This window comes from Ambystoma mexicanum, chromosome 7p, assembly GCF_040938575.1.
Source record: "Ambystoma mexicanum isolate Mex_15411 chromosome 7p, UKY_AmexF1_1, whole genome shotgun sequence".
NCBI classification, from domain to species: Eukaryota; Metazoa; Chordata; class Amphibia; order Caudata; family Ambystomatidae; genus Ambystoma; species Ambystoma mexicanum.
The window spans coordinates 521,529,347-521,549,644 of record NC_090939.1 but is presented as its reverse complement, the minus strand read 5'-3'; the positions used below and the strand labels follow the sequence as shown (position 1 = coordinate 521,549,644).

The window sequence follows — 20,298 nt, the reverse complement described above, 5'->3', positions numbered from 1 at the left end:
GGTCAGGGGTAGGGAAAAAACTAAAATGGAGAAGGTTTTTACTGGAATGGAATTTGGCCACTCTTCACTTGTAAAATGGGGGCTATTGATGCCTATTTATAACATATGTTGTTGTAGTGTCTTGATGAATGTTGTCTGTTCTGTTGACCATCCATGAATGTTAATATAATGTTGATGCAAGTGTGTGACTGATATTTCAGGAGCATGTAGATGAGTGCTTGAATGTGAATGTTCTGAATGTGTCAGTTGGCGGCCTGAGCTGCATTGCATGGGGGAGCTGGTCTCCCTGTATATAGCTTAAGAGTAAATGGAACTTATTAAGTACAGTATGTATATATAAAAAAAAGATTACATAGACCTTCTAACATAGAGGCCCACAGCTGGTCTATGCTGCGACTACCATTTATCATCTTTTGGTTACTACAGTCATACTGTAATTTGCCTTCTATTTTGAAAGCAAGGCTTTGCTAAGCATGTAACTGTTGCAGTTGAGACCCTTCTTGGCCCCTGCATGATGGCACTGTCATCACTTCTTTGCAATGAAATGGCGGCACATCAGTTATGTTTTGAAAGTACCCCACCCCTGGGGTGGGTGGAGGGGAAAGGCGCCTATAATGTTCCCATGCCCACTTACTAGACAAAAGAATCAAGTGATGGATCTACTGTAAGCTGAGTGAATCAGGGGTCTTACAATCCGTTACTAGGCAGCATGCAATTGTCACAAATGTGAAATTTGGTGAACCTTACAGGGCACTCCTGGCTTTTTCTCCAAGACCAGAAGTGTTCTTCCCTTGTCTCTTAACTTCGATGGCCATGCTCATCTTAACCAGGGGATCTGGACATTTTAGGACAGCCTGGCACACTTTCTACAGATTCTGGCCTCAAGGGCAATCTTGTATAGCTCTACCCCGCAAATTATACTGTATATCCCATCAAAGTAGAGCCCATTAAGTGTTAAAAAAATATAGAGAATGCTGTCCATAATATACATCCCCTAAAGCTAGAGGACTTCTAAAACGCTACATAATCCTTACTACTTTCTCATCTTAAGTGCTGGTCAGATAGCACTGCGAGTAGAACGCTCGCTTTGACACTTGTGCTGAACCTGCCGAAGCAGGTTCGAATCCCGGCAGGGCCAAACTCAGCCTTTCATCCTTCCGAGGTCAATAAATGAGCACGAGCACCACACACCGTGGGTAAGCAGCGCTCAGATGCCTGAGGGTTCGTAGCACTATATAAATGCAAATTATTATTATTAAAGTGAGAACTACTCTCCTAGCTGGTTTCTCCAAATCCACATTGTCATCCCATTTATTCACCAAATCCACATTGTCGATCAAAGACACTTTACAAATTGCGTTGTCACTGATAACAGCTGAAGAATATATGCATATCTTCCTGCATCCAATCAGTTTACACTTGTTGCCACTGGAAGTAAGAATGTATTTGAAGATTCTTTGCGTAACTAAAAAAAACATTATCAGGAGCTGTCATCTCTACAAATCACGGACTCTGGTGGAGAGAGCAAAGCCCTTAAAAGCAAAGTTGCCAATTATTTTAGATATTCCACTGTTCTCTAAATCCAAAACAGCAAACACAACATTCCAACTTCTAGCCTCAAAATGGTGGGACTCTCTTCCCTAAAGCATCAGGATCTACCACACACGTCTCAATTCGCAGAGCACTGAATACCCGCAGATTTGAAACTCACTTGCTGGTGCGTCTTAATTGATCTCACATTTCTTAACCCACTGATGATATGCCAGCTTTTACCCCTAACCACTGCTAGCTTCATCGATTTGCTGTATATTTCACACTGTTGATAATCACTGTGTGGTCCTTTACCTTTTGGCAAGGTCACGCTTAACAAATACTGTAGAACATAAAGAATGCCTTAACTATCACAAAACAGTATTTATACCATGTTGTTATTTTGATGACATATTATCACACTAAAGCTTTTTCCGCTTTGATTATACACCAGAGGCATCTTGGTGCAACCATAGCTCTATTATTATGCACCCAACATGTACAGATGACACAATTAGGCTAATTATTGTTTCTATGAGTATACTGTTTTTCTCCACTCTCCCTTTTTGAATTTGTTCCAAAGCCCCAATGTATTTCTCCGAGACACGTGCAACTTCCAAAACACTCACTGACGTAAGATTACAGTCTGGATTGGAACCCTCCTAGTCCAAGCACATTAAAAACCTAACACGGTTGTGCTGCCACCTTTTGTTTGACACATGTTGTTTCCTCCTAGAACAGTCCCCTTCACTGAAATGCTAACAGGCATGCTAAAATCAACCAGCTCACCATGTTTAAAGGATCAATGGTGTCTCCAAGTCCCCCGTGGTGGCTTTCGTTCTCGGAGTCATCATCAGAGAGATCTTGAACTTTTTCAGTCACCTGCTTCTTCACATCTTAAGAAAATAAACGTTGTAAATAAAAGCAGCTACCATACTACAAACAAAAAGAATAACTGGTTAAAAAAATGACATTTGAGTATATAACTATCAGCAGGGTTCCACAACCCGGCTACGATACCCATGATTCCTTAATGGCCGAGTATGCTGTCAAGAGCAGCTAGGAGTTGTAGTACAAAAGATCTGAAGAGCCAAACATTGTAAACACCTGATCTAAGGTGTTTGAAATGTTGCAAATGTTGGAATCCTACGACAGAAAAATTCACTGTTCAACTCTACATCTGGCATTCGCATCTTAAGAACCCTCTTAAATACAATAAAAATCACTTGGTAAGGTAGGAGTGATCATTTTAACATGTTTTTTTTCTTACCCAAACCATCCATTTTAATGATGAATACTGACATTATTTGGGCCCCAAAATGTCCCTGGGATGCACTCAAAAGGATGCATGAGACAATGGGGGCATTATGAGTTTGGTGGTATCTCGGTGGTAATACCACTGATACCAGCAAATGGTATTACTGTTACATCCACTTGGCCCAGCGGTATTACAACTGGAGGTATTACCTCTGGCGGTAATACTGCCGGATTACAAGTGGTGTTTTGGCAGTGTAAATTCTCATTTTGTGGAGTCCACAGAACACCATTGGGAATTTTTGCTGGTGTTACCTCTGGCTAAATCACCAGATGGTACTGCTTGAAGCTGGAGTTAACTCCTCCGCTTTACCTCCAAAAATCGGCAGCATTACCATCCGGTAATTCCGCCAGAGGTAATACCGCCAAACTTGAGAAATTGCGGAAAATATTGAGGCAAACGAAATTACCTCCACTTTTTCCCTGCACTGCCAAACTCTGAATGAGGCTCACTTTTTCTAGTGTTTCCATTAGCGTCTCCTGTCACTCAATAGGTGATTTCATGCCTGTACATGCATGTCATGCCCACAAGACGCATCTGCACACCAACTAAGACACATAAGCGCTCGCGTGCAGGTCGCATCCAGAACACTGGTGGACTAGGGATTAGTAGAACACTCGGCCGGGAAAGCAAGCATACCTTAGCCACTGCTCTTGAGCCTCATGACTAATCCTCTATGTTAATTTCATTTGACATATTTTATTTCAATTCAGTCCTTTAAAATAATGCATGAATTACAGTAAACAGTGTATGAAAAATTCAATTTTTTGGAGTTTAAACATTTTAGGCACTTAAAACCTGACGTGCATATTCAGGCTCAGGAGTGGTAGTCGAGGGAAGCTGTATGAGGCCATAGGAAGTCATCATAAGTCTACTTTTGCAAATGTATCAGTTTGATCCCTCCAAGACGACCAATGATCTTAGAGGGACTGGTTGATGCAGGACAATGTCAACATGAACCTAAATTAATGGACTGACACAATTTAGTTGCCCCTAGATGGTTAATGTTATTTTCCTCTTAAATTATACCACTCCACCAATATGTTTACAGATACGTAGCAAAGTAAAATATTGCATGTACTGTAGGAAATCTTTACACATATCATATATTGGCCTCCACTAGCAGAGCAGTGATCTTTTCCTTATATTGTTTGCAGTCCTGCAATCTGTTTAAAAAACACTGTAGCTGATTTGAACCAGTATGGGGTATTTGCCAATTTCTTGGCCGAGCAGGTGATGGCCTTGCATAATCTTAATCACTTAGCGAGAGGTATATGACTTCAGCAAACCGTACTGAATGCCGATAAAGCGCTGTTTCTACTGGCAATCCATCAAGGCCAATGTGTTCTTCAAGCACACATTCACCTCTCAATAAGGCTCTTTCTAATAGATCAATTTTTTCCTAGATTCCTCACCTTAGATAGGCATGTATCCTTCGGTGCCAGCTGCCTTTGGGAACACCATGAAACTACAACTCTATTCCAATATGCACCCAAGCCACAGGACATGAGGTGAAGGGCACCCCAAACCTCAGTATTGCTTTACCCCTAGCACTCAGTAGCTGATGGACAACAGAACAGCAAGAGGTGAAGAGCTTTGCAACATGAGGGTTAGGATGGGAGGGTGATGAGGAATCTGAAGGAGTAAGGACTAATTCATCAGAAAAAACATTACAGAGATGGATGTAACTTGTTCTTCGGATGGACTCCTTCCTCCTACAAATTCTTCATCTTAGATGGACTTCTATACCAGTATTGGACCCTGGATTGTGGAGGACAGTGAGAAACCTCTACGTAGACCAGAAAATTCTGGAGCACTGCCTGACTTAAACCTGTCTTTTTAAAAATAAATTATTTTTATTGTTTTTCAACAGGTAAAGGATGGGCATACCCATCACTCCATAACAATGTGTAACAAGGTGAGCAGTGCTGAACGGACAAAACAAAAAGAGGGAGAATGAAACCAAAGAAAAACCAAGACCAGGTCGCGATGCAGTTCATGTGGGCGATTCCAGTTCATGATAGAAAGAGGCGGGGAGCGCTGATGGAGAGAGTTGGAGTCCGCTGAAAAACCCATGTCTCCCTAGGTCAGGGACCCATGATTGACTCCCAGTTACGAGATTCAGGTTCATTTACCCCACACCTTCAAGCATTTACCCAGGCAGCCCCAGGCAGTGTATATGTGCTTCTCCGGGGACTTACATCTGTCCATTTCATTAGTCCATCTACTTAGGGTTGGGCCTTCAGGCGCCTCCCACATGGTAGCAATGAGTCTTAACTTGACTCAATGCAACAGCAAGGAATGTTTTTTCACCTCGTGTGTGGTCCCCTTCCCCCCAGATCCCCAGCAGTGCTACCTTGGGTTCCAGTTGAACCAGAATGTCCAAGACCCCGTTGATTTGATTGATACACTTAGGCCAGAATACTTTATGACCTCACAATCCCACAACATATGGAAGAAGGTACCCACCACCACCCTATGACATTTCAAACAGTCCGCATCTTCCACCACCCCCCATTTTACCATCGAGGCCTGGGATTGGTAGGCCTGGTGCAGTATTTTATATTATGTAAGCCTGAGTTTGCTGTCTATGCCGATTTTGCGTGAAGAGATCAGCGCCTCCACCCATTCCTCAGTCTCCAAAGGGCCCACCACCCTCTCCCATCTCTCCCGCAAGCGGTCTAAGTCCTGGGCCCTGAATGCAGTGATCACTTGGTACAGTGTTGATGTGGGTTTCACCAGAGTCCTAGTTTGAAGGACAGAACGTCATCGAGCTCAGGGGATTGAGCACAGAGGGCGTGCGTCAATTGTATGTATCTGTAGACATCTCCGGGGGGTAGACCAAATTCCTCCCTTATTGCCTCAAACGTTTTCAGATGCCCATCCTGTACAACATCCGTTAAGGTCTGCATCCCCCGGTCCTCCCAGCTAGGAAAACGGCCCATTGTCAGGGCCTCCAGGATGTACCTGTTATCCCATATTAAACAATGTGTCTTAAACGCACAAGGAATCCAGGCAGTAGTGCTTAGCAAAGGAGTGCAGGGAAGCCCATGTAGTCGCCCGATATATCTCCAAAACTCAGACGCCTCTCTGCAGGGCAGAAGCGTCTATCAGACCTCTGGAGGAGTCAGCCATGAGATCATTACGTGCATATTTACAAGCCGCATCATAGCACTCAGAAATGCAGAGGATGAACCGCCTTAACACTGTGTGGTACCTTCTCCTTTCCACAAGAACCAGTGTAACCAACGAAGAGCTTTCTGATGTCCTTCACCCGAGAGACATAGTATCTGATAGCTCACTTGCGATCCAGCCGTTAAAACCTACCCTCCACCATGGAAGAAGGTGGTGGAGGATAAAAAAGTGAAGATAAAACTTCTGAAAAAGATGGAAACCCAATAAGAGGAAGGTCGAACATACTCTCAAAGTCACGTACTCCTTAGAAAATACACAATACTGACGCTTCCTAAAACATCATAGAGGTCACTCACCTGCCTAGCAGAAGTGATGTCAACCAGGAAGATAAGTGTGAGCACTTTTAAAGAACAAGAATGAAAGGGCTCAAATGGAGCTGCTATCAAAAAGGCCAACACAAGATTTAAGTCCCAATCAAGAGCAACAAACAAGTGGGGTGGAAACTGGTTACCCAATCCCTGCAAGCACTGCATAGTAGTAAGGATGGTAAAAATCAAATCCTTCTCAGGGGACCTCATACATACTTAAATACTTGCCAGGCACCCTACACAATACTGATCTGCAGGCCCTTCCAGGTAAAAACCAGTAAAAACCAGAAATCAGAAAATCAGAAAAACCAGAACAGCAGAAATAGGACCAGTCAAGGTTTCATATTGTTTCTGCACCAAAACAAAAATGTATGCAACTGGTAAGCTTGGCGATAGGCTTCCTAGACCGAATGTCTGACACATCCCGCTCCTTATACCTCAGCCTCTTAGTATTCAAACATGATGTCTGGGTCAGTTTATGTTTGGGTGACGGGTCAGACCCATCCTGGCTGGGAGAGCAGATCCACTCTCGTCAGAAGTACCAAGGAGGACAGATGACATGTCCAACAATTCCAGGCACCAAGTTCTGGAGCAATCAGGATCATGGTTAAACTGAACTTTTGCCCTCTTCTTCGAACCAGTGGAAGGAAGGGGATCGGAGTGAAAAGTTCCACTCAACTATCTCAGAAACCTCCATGAGGGAAACTCCATGGAGCAGAACAACTTGCACATGCTGATGACACTGTAGGCAAGAAGGTCACTTCATGGGTCCCCCAAACGGCAAATTTTTCATCCAGAACTGCCTGGCAGAACTCCCACTTTTGGGAGGTTGATGTCTTTGTACAAAGGGCATTGCAGTCAGCAGAGTCAATGTATACTCCAGAGCCCGGGATCACAGCTTCATCTCTTCCCTGTACAGAGCAAGCAACTCCACACTACCTCGCTTTTTGAGGTAATGCATTGCCACTGTGCTGCCCGTCAGAATCAGGACAAGGCCGCGCTTGTCCCGCACAGAGGGAAGGACTGCCACAAGGGCCTACCTGATGATCCACAGTTCAAACAAGTTGATGTTTTACCATACCTCAGCAGGAAACCACAGTTTACTTTGGCACTCTCAGATGAGGCCAACTGTGCCATAGGAGCTCTCCCCTTAGTTTTATTGCTGGACCCACCACAGAAGGTCCTGTAATATCCAGTCTGGCACCCTTAATAGGTGCATCATGTCACCCTCATATTGAGACCACTGACAACAAAGGAGCAACTTGAGTGAACCCATGCGCAACCAAGATTGGGGCACCATGAATTTGAAAGATGCCATAAGGCCCAGATGATGCAGAAAGGCTGAAGCTGGGACCGAACTCTGGGATTCAAAGAGACAACCCCTCTGTGGAATGTCCGTCATCTTGTCCCTATGGGGAATTTGGGTGGGGAGTCTGCACAAGCCTGCGACAGGAACTGCTTCTATCAACAGAGAATGTGATGGGTCATATGAGACTTCTTAAAGAGAAGCCAAACTCAGTAGGAGCTGGGGGAGCCAATAATCTAGCTAAGGAAAGATGTGAATCTTGTCCCTCCTGAGACGTGTGACCAACACAGCTAACAGCTTGGGGAAGGCCATTGGAGCAGAGGACAGTCCAAAGGGCAGGACCTTATACTGGAAATGTGTGTTTCTAGTCATTTGGGATGGATCTTAAAATGGAAGTAGGCATTTGATGGTCTCATGACACCAGCCAGTCCTGAAACTTTAAGGGCTTGAGGATGTGGGCCAAGGTGACTATCTTGAACTTGTCCTTGCGCAGGCACACGTTCAGAAGCCTCAGATCCAAGATGGGACACAGGTCCACATCTTCCTTTGGTACACCAAAGTATAGAGAGTACCATCTCCTTCCCATTGTAGTATAAGGCACTAGCTTTATTGTGCACTTTGCAAGAAGTTGATTAACTTTCTCCAGCCAGGGAGCGTCTTAAGTGGGAGAACATAGAGGAGTAGGTCAGTCTGTAGGGTGTTGAATGAAGATGAATTCTAAGGCTGAGGCATCAGAAGTTTTGAACTTTCATACCCTGATGCGCAAGGACAGCCTGCCTGCCAATGGAGAGGGATAATTGAGGTCCAATTTAGTGGAGTTTTGGACCCAAGGTCCCAGAGGCGAAGGAGGCCAAAGCAACAGTGCCGCTCTGTGTTCCTCTGCCACTATCTTTGTGGGGAAACACCACTGACCTAGCTTGCCAGAGAGTGCCTGACTTCTGCAATGGTCAGTGAAGAAGGGAAAAGCCCAAAAAGGGACAACAGCTGGAGGTGGGCCACTGTTTGATGGCTAACCCTGGGGATTTTGCTGTGGCTTTGGAGGCATTAAGCTTTTGCAGAGACTTATCCATTTTCTTTCTGAACAGGCTGTTACTGAAGGGCATATCCAGGAGTTTTGGCTACTTGTCAAAAGCAAAACCAGATATTCCCATCAATGGAAGTCTTCTGATGACAGAGTCTGCCTTGTCCAGGCCCGACAGGAAGATGTGGTGGGCCTCCTTGTTCCATTATTTACAATGGAAGTGAAACCTTTTTTGTCTGGGGCATGAGGAGACTTTCCAATGCCTCAGAGATCACATTCCTCAAACCTTGGGGGTACATAGCAAGGGAGCAGGTGGCATGCAATGTCCTCAAGACTATGTTGCTAAACAAATATCTTTTTTAGCCAAGGGCATCTACCGTTCTGATTTCCAGAGCTGGAGGCAAGGAAGAAAATATCCCTGGATCCATGGGGGCAGGGGAAAACAATGTTTTGGCAAAGCTACTATCAACAGCCTATGTAGAGGCCAATTGTAAGCATGTGGCCAACACCAAGGTAGATAAGGCCAAGTTAAGGAGCAGAAGTGTCTCTTTTTGGGTACCCGGGTCAAGAATATCTGGAAGGTCAAATTTAAACACTGCCTTCACTGAAGCAGACAAGCCCATATATTAACTACCTTAGCAAACGTCTGCTGGAAGGAAGCAGGCAGCTTACCATATTCAGTAGCCTGCATGAGGTTCAGTTCAGAGGAGGTGTCCAGAGCATTGGCATCATGCAAGTGGGAAGCCAAATCGCTAAGGACAGCTTCCTCTGGGATTTTCCCCTGGGAAATACTCTATCTCGCTCAAATCCAAGGGTTTCAACCTATAAGGGATGGATCACCCCTATCAAAGACTAGGTCCAGTGGGTCTCGGTGCTGGAGCAAACTTCAGTGAGGTGTCCATGCCGGCAGGGCCGTGGTCAAGGACTAGGAAGCCTGCCAAGGACGAGGGATCCAGCATCTGCTCTATGATGCCAAACAGCAGAGTAATCTGGCCGTAGGAGTGGAGCAGTCTCTGATGTTGGCGTGACAGAACCGAGGCAGCAGCTGTGTGGTTGCAGTGAGAAGGAGTGCCTCTACCGGCTTGTCTCACCACAGCAGGCCCTTGCAAAGATGCCTTGCATCCGTTGTCTAAATTCCTCCAATGCGCCTTACTTAATTCACAGAAGAGTGATTGGGGAACAGTATTCTTAAGGGCAGTGATTCTCCTGAAGAATCTTCATCATCCCTGGAACGGTAGTGCCAACTATTGCTTTTGGAGTATGAGGAGTACGAATGGAATCCAGACGGTTCGCTGGGGGAACAAAACCTCATTTGATACTACTTGTTTTCTTTCCGATCACCTTGATCATGAGCTGGAATCCTCTTGATCCTTGTCTCCCCTCATGCAGTCTTTCAGCTCTGTCTCCTCCAAAGTCTAGGCCCTTTCGGAAGAAGGTTCTGAAACCGGACATTTGGAGGTAGAACACTTCTTGTCATTGTGGAAGAAAGTTTACAATTTAGTGGCATGCTCACGGAAAGGCCTTGCCATGCGTGTACTGGAACAAACCACAGTCCTCTTTATCATGTTTCTCCTCCAGGCAGTAAAGACAAACCATGTTGGGGTGGGAGACGCACAACAGCCTTGAGCATTCCACACTGTACTTGAAGCCTATCTTTGGATTCAGCATGGTGCAATAAAATGTGAAGAGAGTCACGTTCCTCAGTAGCGTACAGAATGGGTGGAAAAAAGGAACTTGGTCCTGTGTCACCAATGGCTCCATAAATACTGTCTATAATGTCACGTCAGGGGTCATGGGGTGCACTGAAGTCATGCAGAGCTGCATGGCACCGCCTACTGGCTGCCACTTTAAGATTCATCTATCAACAAAGGAATCCATTAGAATTTGAAATTACTTGTCCGAAGGGTGTGAACATTCGAGTAAGTTAATGTATGAGATCCCCTTTGCAGTGTGACCTGCAAGTAGCTGTTTCGAAATGTTCTTTTTCAATGATTGCAGCATTTACAATATAACCACCAGGGCCCTTTGCTTCTGTTTATTTGTTGCTCTGCTATTAATCCTCTTGCACCTGCTTTCAACAGTCACCCTACAGCAACGTGTCCAGATACTGTTCTACTACCCCCTCCCAAATTCCACCATAACCATCTCTTGGTGGCAGTAGCATGTTTAAGGCTAGTTGATAGTAATCTGCCCCTCTCTGACAGTTAACAAAATAATGGGGTTCTGAAGACTTGAATAACCGTAGCAATTTTCCTGTTCTGGACTTTGATTTGTTGGTCTGGATCCCTTCAATCAAATATTTTGGACTAATGTCAGGCAGTGGGACCAGGAGTATATTAAAAGGGCAATCATTTTTCACAGTAACATTCCTGTAGGGAACGTTTTCTTAGTTTAAACATTATTCTATTTTACTTATTATTTTTTGTATTTTTGAAATTTTATTTGTAACACACCCCTAACAGAATCAAATGCATCAAGGCGCGACCCCCGCCCACTAAAAATCATTAGTAGTTACAACAAGCTGCAAGTCCGACAGCCTAACAGAACAACAAAGCTTTGATAGCTTTGCGGAACTGAAGAAAGTTATCCATCTCTCTTATATTCAGCGTTAGGAATTTCCATAGTTTTGGGTCTGCAAAAGAGAACCGATTGTCCCTTCTATGCAACAACTTAGATATAGGAATAGCGAGCAGCATTTTGTCTTAAGAAAGTAGGACCCTTGTTGGAATATATCCATGATTCTTTCCTGGAGATACGTAGGGGCCAGATTGAGCAGATATTTAAATGTAAGGCAGAGAATTTTAAAATCAATCAGTCTACCAACTGGTAACTAGTGCATAGACTGATGCAAAGCAGAAATAGGGTTGTGATGTGATCATTTAAAAATCAAGCAGACAGTTGCATTTTAGACTCTTTGCAACTGTTAAACTGATAAACTAGACTGCCTACATACAAGGCATTGAAATAGTCGATTTTGGAATTGATCAAAGAGCCAACTACCCCCACCAGATACTTCTGACTCTATAAATGGAGCCGCTCTTGGCAAGTGCCAAAGGTTAAAGAAGGTGTCTTTCTCCGCCTGTTTATCTGGCTTTCCAGGGAGAGGTCAGATTGCCAAAAGAAACAGATTTATTACTCCAGTTGCATATTCCATAGGAATGTCAAACAAAGTAGGAGTTGAGAGCAGATTGTATAGTGTTTGGAATTTGTACTTGGGTCCCAATAGGAGGACTTTGGTTTTATTAGGATTGAGCTGCAAAACACTGTACAGCATCCAAGATTCCACTTCATCCAGACATCCCATCAATTCTGGTATTACGGTCAGCTAATTTCAGATATATTTGGGTGTCATCAGGATGAGCATGGTAACCAAGGTTATATTTTCCAAGAAACTCATAAAGAGGTCTCTATAATAATATTAAACAGCAATGGAGACAGTGGAGATCCCTGAAGAACTTTACACAGCAGTTGTCATCAATTTTTAGGACAAATAAGGGCCTAATTTTACCTGTTGGTTCCGGTCTGATTTTTTGTATGGCTAGTAACAAATAGTTATGTACCCACATAAGAGCTTGCTTAAAAGTAGCCGAAATCTTCTGAGTTACAGTACGTGCTTAATGTACAGTATGTATATACCAGCGGAGGGGCAGATTCAGTCACAGGAGTCATTTTTCTGATGAGATAGTGACTCTCCCACTGTCTGCTTCTGAAAACCACCCAGAGAAATCCAGCGGTAGCGTGTCCATATGCTGTTTTATGCCCCCCTCTCACACGAATGCTCCAGCTATAACACCTGTGTTATTGTACTACTGTCACTATATCACTAGCACACATTTCAATCAATATCAATTATTAAGGGTAGTATTTAGCCATTATTGGTTTTGGCAACTAAGCACAACCTATAAGCCAAAACTATTGCATTGGAGTACATATTGGAAGGGGAGAGCCATAGAGAAAGGGCACACAGCTTATGATGTTGTTTGGTTATTTACCTACCCATTGACTGCCCATTGATAAGCTAATCCCTATGGCCATTGATATGATATGGTATTTATAGCACGTCTATATACAAGTGTTTCAAGGCGCGACGCGGCAAGGGAGGGGAAACAGAGGAAAGACATACAGCAATCCTACTAGGCCAGTTGACATTGAGATTGCGTAAGTGCAGGGGAGGGGGGGGGAAAGGGAAAGGTGCAGGGGAAGGGGGAGGGAGCAGTGCAGTACACAGGATAACAGTAAATAAAGTGAATAATAAATGCAGCCAGATGGTGGCAAGTGCAGAGTAAGTGCATAACATCAGGAGTCATGGCAGCAGGAATTGCCCTTTAAGTGTCAAGTGCTAGTAGGGGGGCAGTGCAGGTGTGCCACTGGCAGGTGGGTTGGGGGGTGGGGGGGGGTGAGACCTGGGCCCGAGATCAGAGGATAGCCAGGTAACCAGTGCAGTTTCAGATTCAGCCAGGAGATCAGCAGGGGAGAGGAGGAGAGAAATCAGAAGCAAAGAGTAAGGTCTTGAGGTGCTTCTGGAATCGGAGATGGTTCTCCTCAAGGAGGCTGTTCCAGAGTGAGGGCCCAGCAGAAGAAAGAGATCTACCACCAACTCGCTGCTTTGAAAAGCGACTAACCCCGAGGGAGTTGGAGGCGGATGAGCGAAGAGCTCAAGAAGGAAGATATTTAGGAAGAGAGAGTTGAAGGTATTAAGGTCCCAGGCCCCAGAAGCGGCAGACCTGCATTTATGGAACTGCTGAACCTGCAATACTAATTTAGGCCGTAGTTTTCCTTCCTTTTTCTTCACTTCTTTACTTACCTTTTTGCATTTATTCACTCCAAAAGTTTTGGGGCTTTATTTAATAAGGTTTTTTGTTCCGTTTTCAAATTTATTTTGAATGTTTGTGTCCTGATGACTTTTTTGACTTCCTTGAATTGTGCTTACCCTTCTGTTTTCAAGTTCTTTCTGCACTTGTGTTTAAATTTGTTATATTTTCTTCTATGTGATTTTGAGTTAAAGGAATTCTTAGAAAGAAAAATATTCTGGAATTTGTCTCACCAATCATGTATTATTGATGTTTGTTTATGTTTTTAAAGATTCCATTAATAAATCTTTTTAAAAAAGAAGGAATGTTTTCAGTATTTAGAGTGGCGCAAAATAAATGTGATATCGACTGTTAGGTTACACTATAATTAAAACTGATTTAAATTATATTAGATTTTTTACCTCATAATAGTATAGTGGATACCATTGGTATAACAATATATTATTTTCCGCATGTCCCAATCCACATTATGCTTTAAGGGACTATCACTACCTCTTTTTTATGTATGAAACCCAGAAGGCTTTGTGGACAATGCAGAGGGTTTTGAACTTAATCCTTGCCCGCCACTGGGAGCCAGTGCACAGATTTCAGTCCTGGAGAGATACGATCCTAGGCTTGAGGCCAAGGACAAGTCTTGCAGTCCTGTTTTGGATGAGTTGGAGAGGGCGCAGAGTAGAGACAGACAGATTTAGAAAGAGGCTGTTGCAGTAGTCAAGCCTAAAGAGAACCAGAGCTCTGGCGACAGTGAGCTTCTGGGGGAAGGAGAGGAAGGGAAGAATACCTCTGAGGAGGTGCAGCTGGTAGTTTTACTTCGTAGAGATGTCAGAGATGTGAGGAGAGAAGGAAAGTGTGGAGTCGAAGATGACCCTGAGGTTTTTAGCCTCACAGGTGGGAGCAGGAAGAGGGTCAAGAGAGGCCGGCCAGAGAGAGACAGGAAATGAGGGAGCAGGTGTGCCAATGAGGAGAATCTCTGTCTTATTGGCGTTAAGGCAGAGATCATTGGTGGTGCACCACTCATGGATGGCGGACAGTCAGAGATGAGAGAGGGAGAAGAGGTGGCTGAAGGGAACATGAAAATGAGTTGAGTGTCATCCGCATTGCACTGAAAGTTGGGCCAGAGAGCCACCGAAAGTGCCAGGTACTGGTTGAACAGCCAGGGAGGGAGGTTAGACCCCTGGGTAACACTACAGGTAGAGATAGAGGAGACGAAGAACCCAAGTTGGGCCTGGGAGGGTCGATCAGAGAGGAAGGAGGTCAGCCAAGCCATGGCCTGATCATTGATGCCCAGGTTATCACGGAGACGGTTGAGAATGATGGCATGGTTGACCGTGTCAAAGGAAGAAGAGAGATCAAGTAAGATGAGGACACAGGGGGTGTTGGAATCAAGGTTGAAGAGCAGGTCTTCACGGATGTTCAGGAGAGCAGTTTCCGTGCTTGTGGCAGCTCTGAAGCCAGACTGATGGTCGTGAATAAATCAGCCAGAGCATGAGCCAGGGTGTCAATGTGGTCCTTGCCTGAGGAGAACAGGGTAAAGGCAGAGAAGGAAGGAGGAGAGGTGGCCGAAGAGGGCCAGAGAAGGAGCAGGGAGTAGGGGGAGGAGGAGGAGAGGAAGTGAGAGAGGACAGGATGTCATGAGTTTTGGAGATGAAATGAGTAGCCAAGGCTGTGCAGATGGCCTGGGAGGTGACAGGAGAGGTAAAGACTGCAGCAGGATTGGCCAGCTCCTTGCAGATTTTAAAGAGTTCAACTGAGTTGTTATATGCCGCAGAGACACAGGCTTGGATGTGGGCTCTCTTCTTTGTGCGGACAGAGAGCCGATATTGCCTTGGGAGCAGGCAACAGGGCAGTTTGACAGAGGATGTACGAGAAGCACTCCATTTCCTCTCAGCCACCCTGCACTTGCGTTTAAGGGTGACAAGGTCTGAGTTGTACCAAGAGTTGCATTTGGCTTTGGGCTTCAAGCAGATCCTCATGACAGGGGCAAGAACATCAAGAGTATCAGAGATAGCAGAGTGGAGCATGGAAAGGGCTGTGCCAGGGTGTGAGTCAGCCAAGGGGGGAAAGTAGGGGGAGGTAGGGGTGAAAAAGTGGTGGTGTGCCCTGCAGAGTGAGTCGGGCCAGAGGGAAGAATAGAGAGTGAGAGAGAGTCGCAAAGGTCACAAAAGAGTCCAGTGGAGGGACAGGAAGCATCCAGGCGGATGTTGAAGTTTCCAAGAAGGAGGAGTTGAGTGGTGGAGACCAGCAGGGAAGAGGAGAGGTCCGCCTATCCACTACCTGTCTTCACTGCCAAAAACACATGCTGTATCAATTTGAGCTAGCGCTATCAAGCAGTAACATCAAACTTTGGCCTGCCCATGTTACATATAAGGATGCCATTGTGCGTGGGACAAAGACTGATATGCAAATGGATATTTCTCCTCTGTGAAGGGGGCAGTGAGCTAAAACTTGGTTGTAGACCCTCCTGAGTGGAAGAAATTCCATACAACATAGTATTTGACCGATGTTCATTCTCAGTAGAGAGCCTCCCACATTCCTGCTCAATCAGTCTGCTTCGAGTTAATCACTTAATTACACCTGTAAATGAGCTACTGATGTAAGAAAAATTCATAGTTACTCACCGTATTGACTAACGTGCTCTTAGTCCATAGTCCTCTTTCCTCCATACTGTATTGGCGTCCCTCGCGACGGACAGGAGACGGAACCATTTGTGCTGCCCCTCATAGGGCTCCTTGATGCCCGCAACCAGGAGGCCTTGGAGGTACGATAACTGGGCCTTGACCCACCGAAAGTGACAAACAAGGCTTCCGACTTGCAGAAGTCCTTGGTTCTGACCAGGTAGTATTTCAGCGCACGTCTGACATCCTGACAGTGAAAGACCCTCTGAGGCTCGTCCTTGGGGTCGGCAAAGAAAGTGGGTAAGACTATCTACTCGTTGAGATGGAAGGAGGAGGTAACCATGGGTAGGAAATCAGGGTGCGTCCGCAGGACGACTTTGTCCCTGTGAAAGGTGATGTAGGGTTCTGATGCCACCAGAGCCTGGATCTCGCTGACTCTGCGAGCGGAGGTGAGGCCCACGAGCAGAGCTGTCTTTATGGTGACCAGCCTGATGTCCGCGGACGCCATAGACTCAAAAGGTTTGTGTGCCAAGGCGCCCAACACGACGTTAAAGTCCCACACCGGATGTAGCTTCTTTATAGGCGGGTAAAGCCTATGGAGGCCTGCCAGATGTCGCTTGACCACCGGGTTGGAGCAGGAGAAGAGGCCCTCCTCTGAGTTCCTGTAAGCCCCTATGGCTGCCAGATAGGTGTGGCATGTATCCACCTGCACACCGTAGTGGGCGAGGTATGCTGAAAAGGAGAGCACGTCGTCCAATGTGCACTTAAGAGGGTCGATCTCCCTAGTGTCTGCCCAATGACAGAATCTAGACCATTTACTCTTATATTGGCTCCTAGTAGCCTTGCTTCTAGTGCCCTGGATGATCTCTAGGTTAGCCTGAGATAGGCTTAAGTGTTTCAGCGTGCCTGCTCAGGAACCACGCTGCGAGGGCTAGTTAGTGAGTTGCAGGGTGGAGTACCCTGCCTCCATGCTGGGCCAGGAGAGGAGCCGGGCCCAGTGGTAGGTGAATGGGAGGTCTGTCCGATAGGCTGAGAAGCTTGGAGAACCACGGTCTGGGCGGCACCAGGGAGCTATCAAAATGATGCTAAGGTGCTGGGATTCCTTTATCTTTCAGATCACCCTGTGAACCAGGGGTGTGGGCGGGAAGGCATATGCCGTCATGTCGTTCCATTGGATCTGGAATGCATCGCGCAGGGAGCCAGAGCCCTGCCCCTGCCAGGAGGTGAACTGTTGGCACTTCCTGTTGTCCCGGGAGGCCAAAAGATCCACCTGGGGATGCCCCCACCTGAGGAAGATCTCCTTCAGTACCAGAACATTCAATTGCCACTCACAATTGTCCACCCCCAGTCTGCTGAGCCTGTCCGCTTCTAGGTTGGATTCCCTCGTAAGGTGGACAGCCATGAAGTAAATGTCTTTCTCCAGAGCTCATTCCCACATGCCGTCTGCTAGGTTGCACAGCAGAGGGGATCTGGTGCCCCCCTGCTTTTTTACATAGTACATGCTGGTGGAGTTGTCTGTCTGGATAAGAACTGTCTTGCCCTCGATAAGAGGGAGAAAGGCCTTGCGAGCCAACCATTTGCTTTCAATTCTAGCCAATTGATGTGGGACTCCTACCGAGTCTAGACACCATGGACGCTGTGGTTGTCCAGGCTGGCTCCCCAGCACTCTAGGGAAGAGCCTGTAGTAACTGTGACCTGAGGGGCCGGCTGCAGGAAGGGCTTGCCCTGCCTCAGGTTGAAGTCGGCGGACCACCAGTGGAGGTCCGAGGGGAGAAAGGGAGGAATGTTGACTGGCTCCTCTTCGGAGCCCTTCTCCTGACTCCATGAGGCTGCAAAGTGCAGCTGTAATCCCTGCATCCTGAGTCTTGTGCGGGGCACAGCCAAAAGGACCGCTGCCATAAGCCCCCGACGGTGTTGGTACCACCAAGCCGAGGTCATAGGCCTGGAGAAGAAGTGAGCCGTAGCTCTCTTGATGGCCGCAATCTTGTCCTCTGAGGGAAAGATTCTCACCGAGCTCGTGTCCCAGATCAGGCCCAAGAAGGTCAAGCTATGCGTGGACTGCAGCTGAGACTTCTTGAGATTGATAGTGAACCCCAGGTCATGGAGTGTGTTCAACAGTGCGGAGGCAGTATGCCGAACCGCTACCGGAGAGGTGGCCCGCACAAGCCAGTCGTCCAAGTATGGATAGACATGGGGCCCTGGGCCCTGAGGAGGTCTGCCACTGCATTCATCAACCTAGTAAATACCCTGGAAGCCGAGTTGAGGCTGAAGGGTAGCACCTTGCATTGGAAATGGAAGCCCAGGATCCTGAAGCGCAGTAAGGAACGATGTGGCTGCCAAATCGCGACGTGTAGATAAGTGTCCTTCAGATCCAGGGAGCACATCCAGTCTCCCCTGTCCAGTGTTTCTGCAATAAGAGTTGTAACCATCTTGAATTTTTGCAGAGGGAGCAAGAGATTGAGGGTGAAGACTCCCTGCATGTGTCAAAAAAGGGACTGGCGAGCATTGGCAGTGGGTGGAGCCTGCATGTGCTGTGGTCACGCCATGGGAAGGCTCTGCAGCCAAATTTAAATTGGAGGAAAGGGGACAGGACATAGGAATCTAAACTACTAGCAAAAAGTACCCGTACTCCGCACAGGTACTGTAGACAGTCATGATAACATGATCAATTGTTGAAAATCAATGATCCTGTGGGTTACTGTTCAGAGTCGTTTATTGCTTGATATTCTTTGCACTCTGAAGTGCATTGCACTGAGAATGTGCGTGTGTGGCTGGCTGACATACCCCAGAGCAGACGTGGAGGGGAGGCGAGAGTTGGTGTGCTGCAGCATACTGGGACCTTCTGTGCACTCTCTCCATCTGTTGCCTCACGGTGGCGCGGTGCAGTGCGTTGCGGTGCAAATATCTCAGAAATGGTGCATCCTAGGGCCTTGAAACATGTTTTTCAAGGTCCCATACGGACCACATGCTTTTTTCCTCACGTCCAGATGCTTAAAATGAGCTCTGTCCAGTCCTTCTACGACTGTATTGGTGTTTCGTCCATTTCAGGCACTCGTCACGTGTGTGAAGGGGCTGAAATCCAGGGAAAGAGGTGGGGTGTCCAAATGTAGCCAATAATGTCCCGAGGGTACTAACCGGTCACTATGCAAAAATTTGGTGCAGATTGATGGAACAGTGTGGAATTGTATAAAGCATAAACTAACATATTTTCTGTAATAGATAGATAGACAGACAGACAGACAGACAGACAGACAGATAGATAGATAGATAGATAGATAGATAGATAGATAGATCGATCCAAGACCAGAGCGTTGCCCCTGTGCTATCCTCCGTTCACAGTTCTAGTTCCCAACTTTGCGGGAACAGCGAAAGGCCACATGCAAATAAGAGATAAAAAGATAAAAAGATAGGTCAGAGAGAATAACACAGGACTTTAATAGACCCAAAGTAACGGACATTGGAAACCCAGTTTGCCCTATGCAATATGGCCATGGAATATATCAACAGTAAAACCATATAGTAGACCAATTTGCGTGGCAAAGTCTTTTGCCCCATCAAATATGGCCGTGAAAGAAGGCTCGAGGATCATAGAGAAGACAGGTATCAGGTAATATAATCGCAGCAAAAATGTTGCGGTAAAAAAATATTGGGGCAACAATGCCGCCGTTTGACCCGCTAAAAGTGTGCCCCATTATAACATTTAAGAGGAGCAGGGGTTGCGGGGGTGTCCCCTGCTCCTCTTAAATGGTATAATGGGTCCGGGGGTTGCGGGTCACCCGCATGTTTTACATGGACTGCAGCGCAAAAACGGCTGTATTTTTGCCGCGATATTTTGTTACCACAGCAATTTTTGCCGCGATTATATCACATGGAACCGAGACGGCATATGTGTGTAATATGCATTTTCTTTTAAAAAACTAGCGCCTCTAGCATTAGGTAATGCTAGGAGCACCTGACGGGACATGACTGACAGAGCGCAGATGCAACAGAAGGACAAACCCAAAATATACAAAGGGAAGTAACGTATTCCAAGAGGGCAATACAATTATGCCCAATAGACGCACCTCTGGTTTATAAATACCTTTGAAATACACTTCCAGACATATGGAAGTAGCAGGTCACGTATTACAAAAGAATGGTTACGCCACTTGCGATAACCACGTCACATTAAAAAAAGACTCAGCAGAAAAGTGCCTG

At 46.0% G+C, this 20,298-nt stretch overlaps 1 protein-coding gene across 2 annotated transcripts in view; it reads right to left on the bottom strand.

Moving 5' to 3' along the window:
• RPGR (retinitis pigmentosa GTPase regulator) overlaps window positions 1-20,298 on the bottom strand; it is a 951,931-nt gene that overhangs the window by 87,984 nt on the left and 843,649 nt on the right. For both annotated transcript variants that reach the window (XM_069636551.1, XM_069636550.1), the window contains one exon: window positions 2,320-2,426. In XM_069636551.1, coding sequence (XP_069492652.1) covers window positions 2,320-2,426 — 107 coding nt within the window. The remainder of the gene's footprint in view (window positions 1-2,319; window positions 2,427-20,298) is intronic.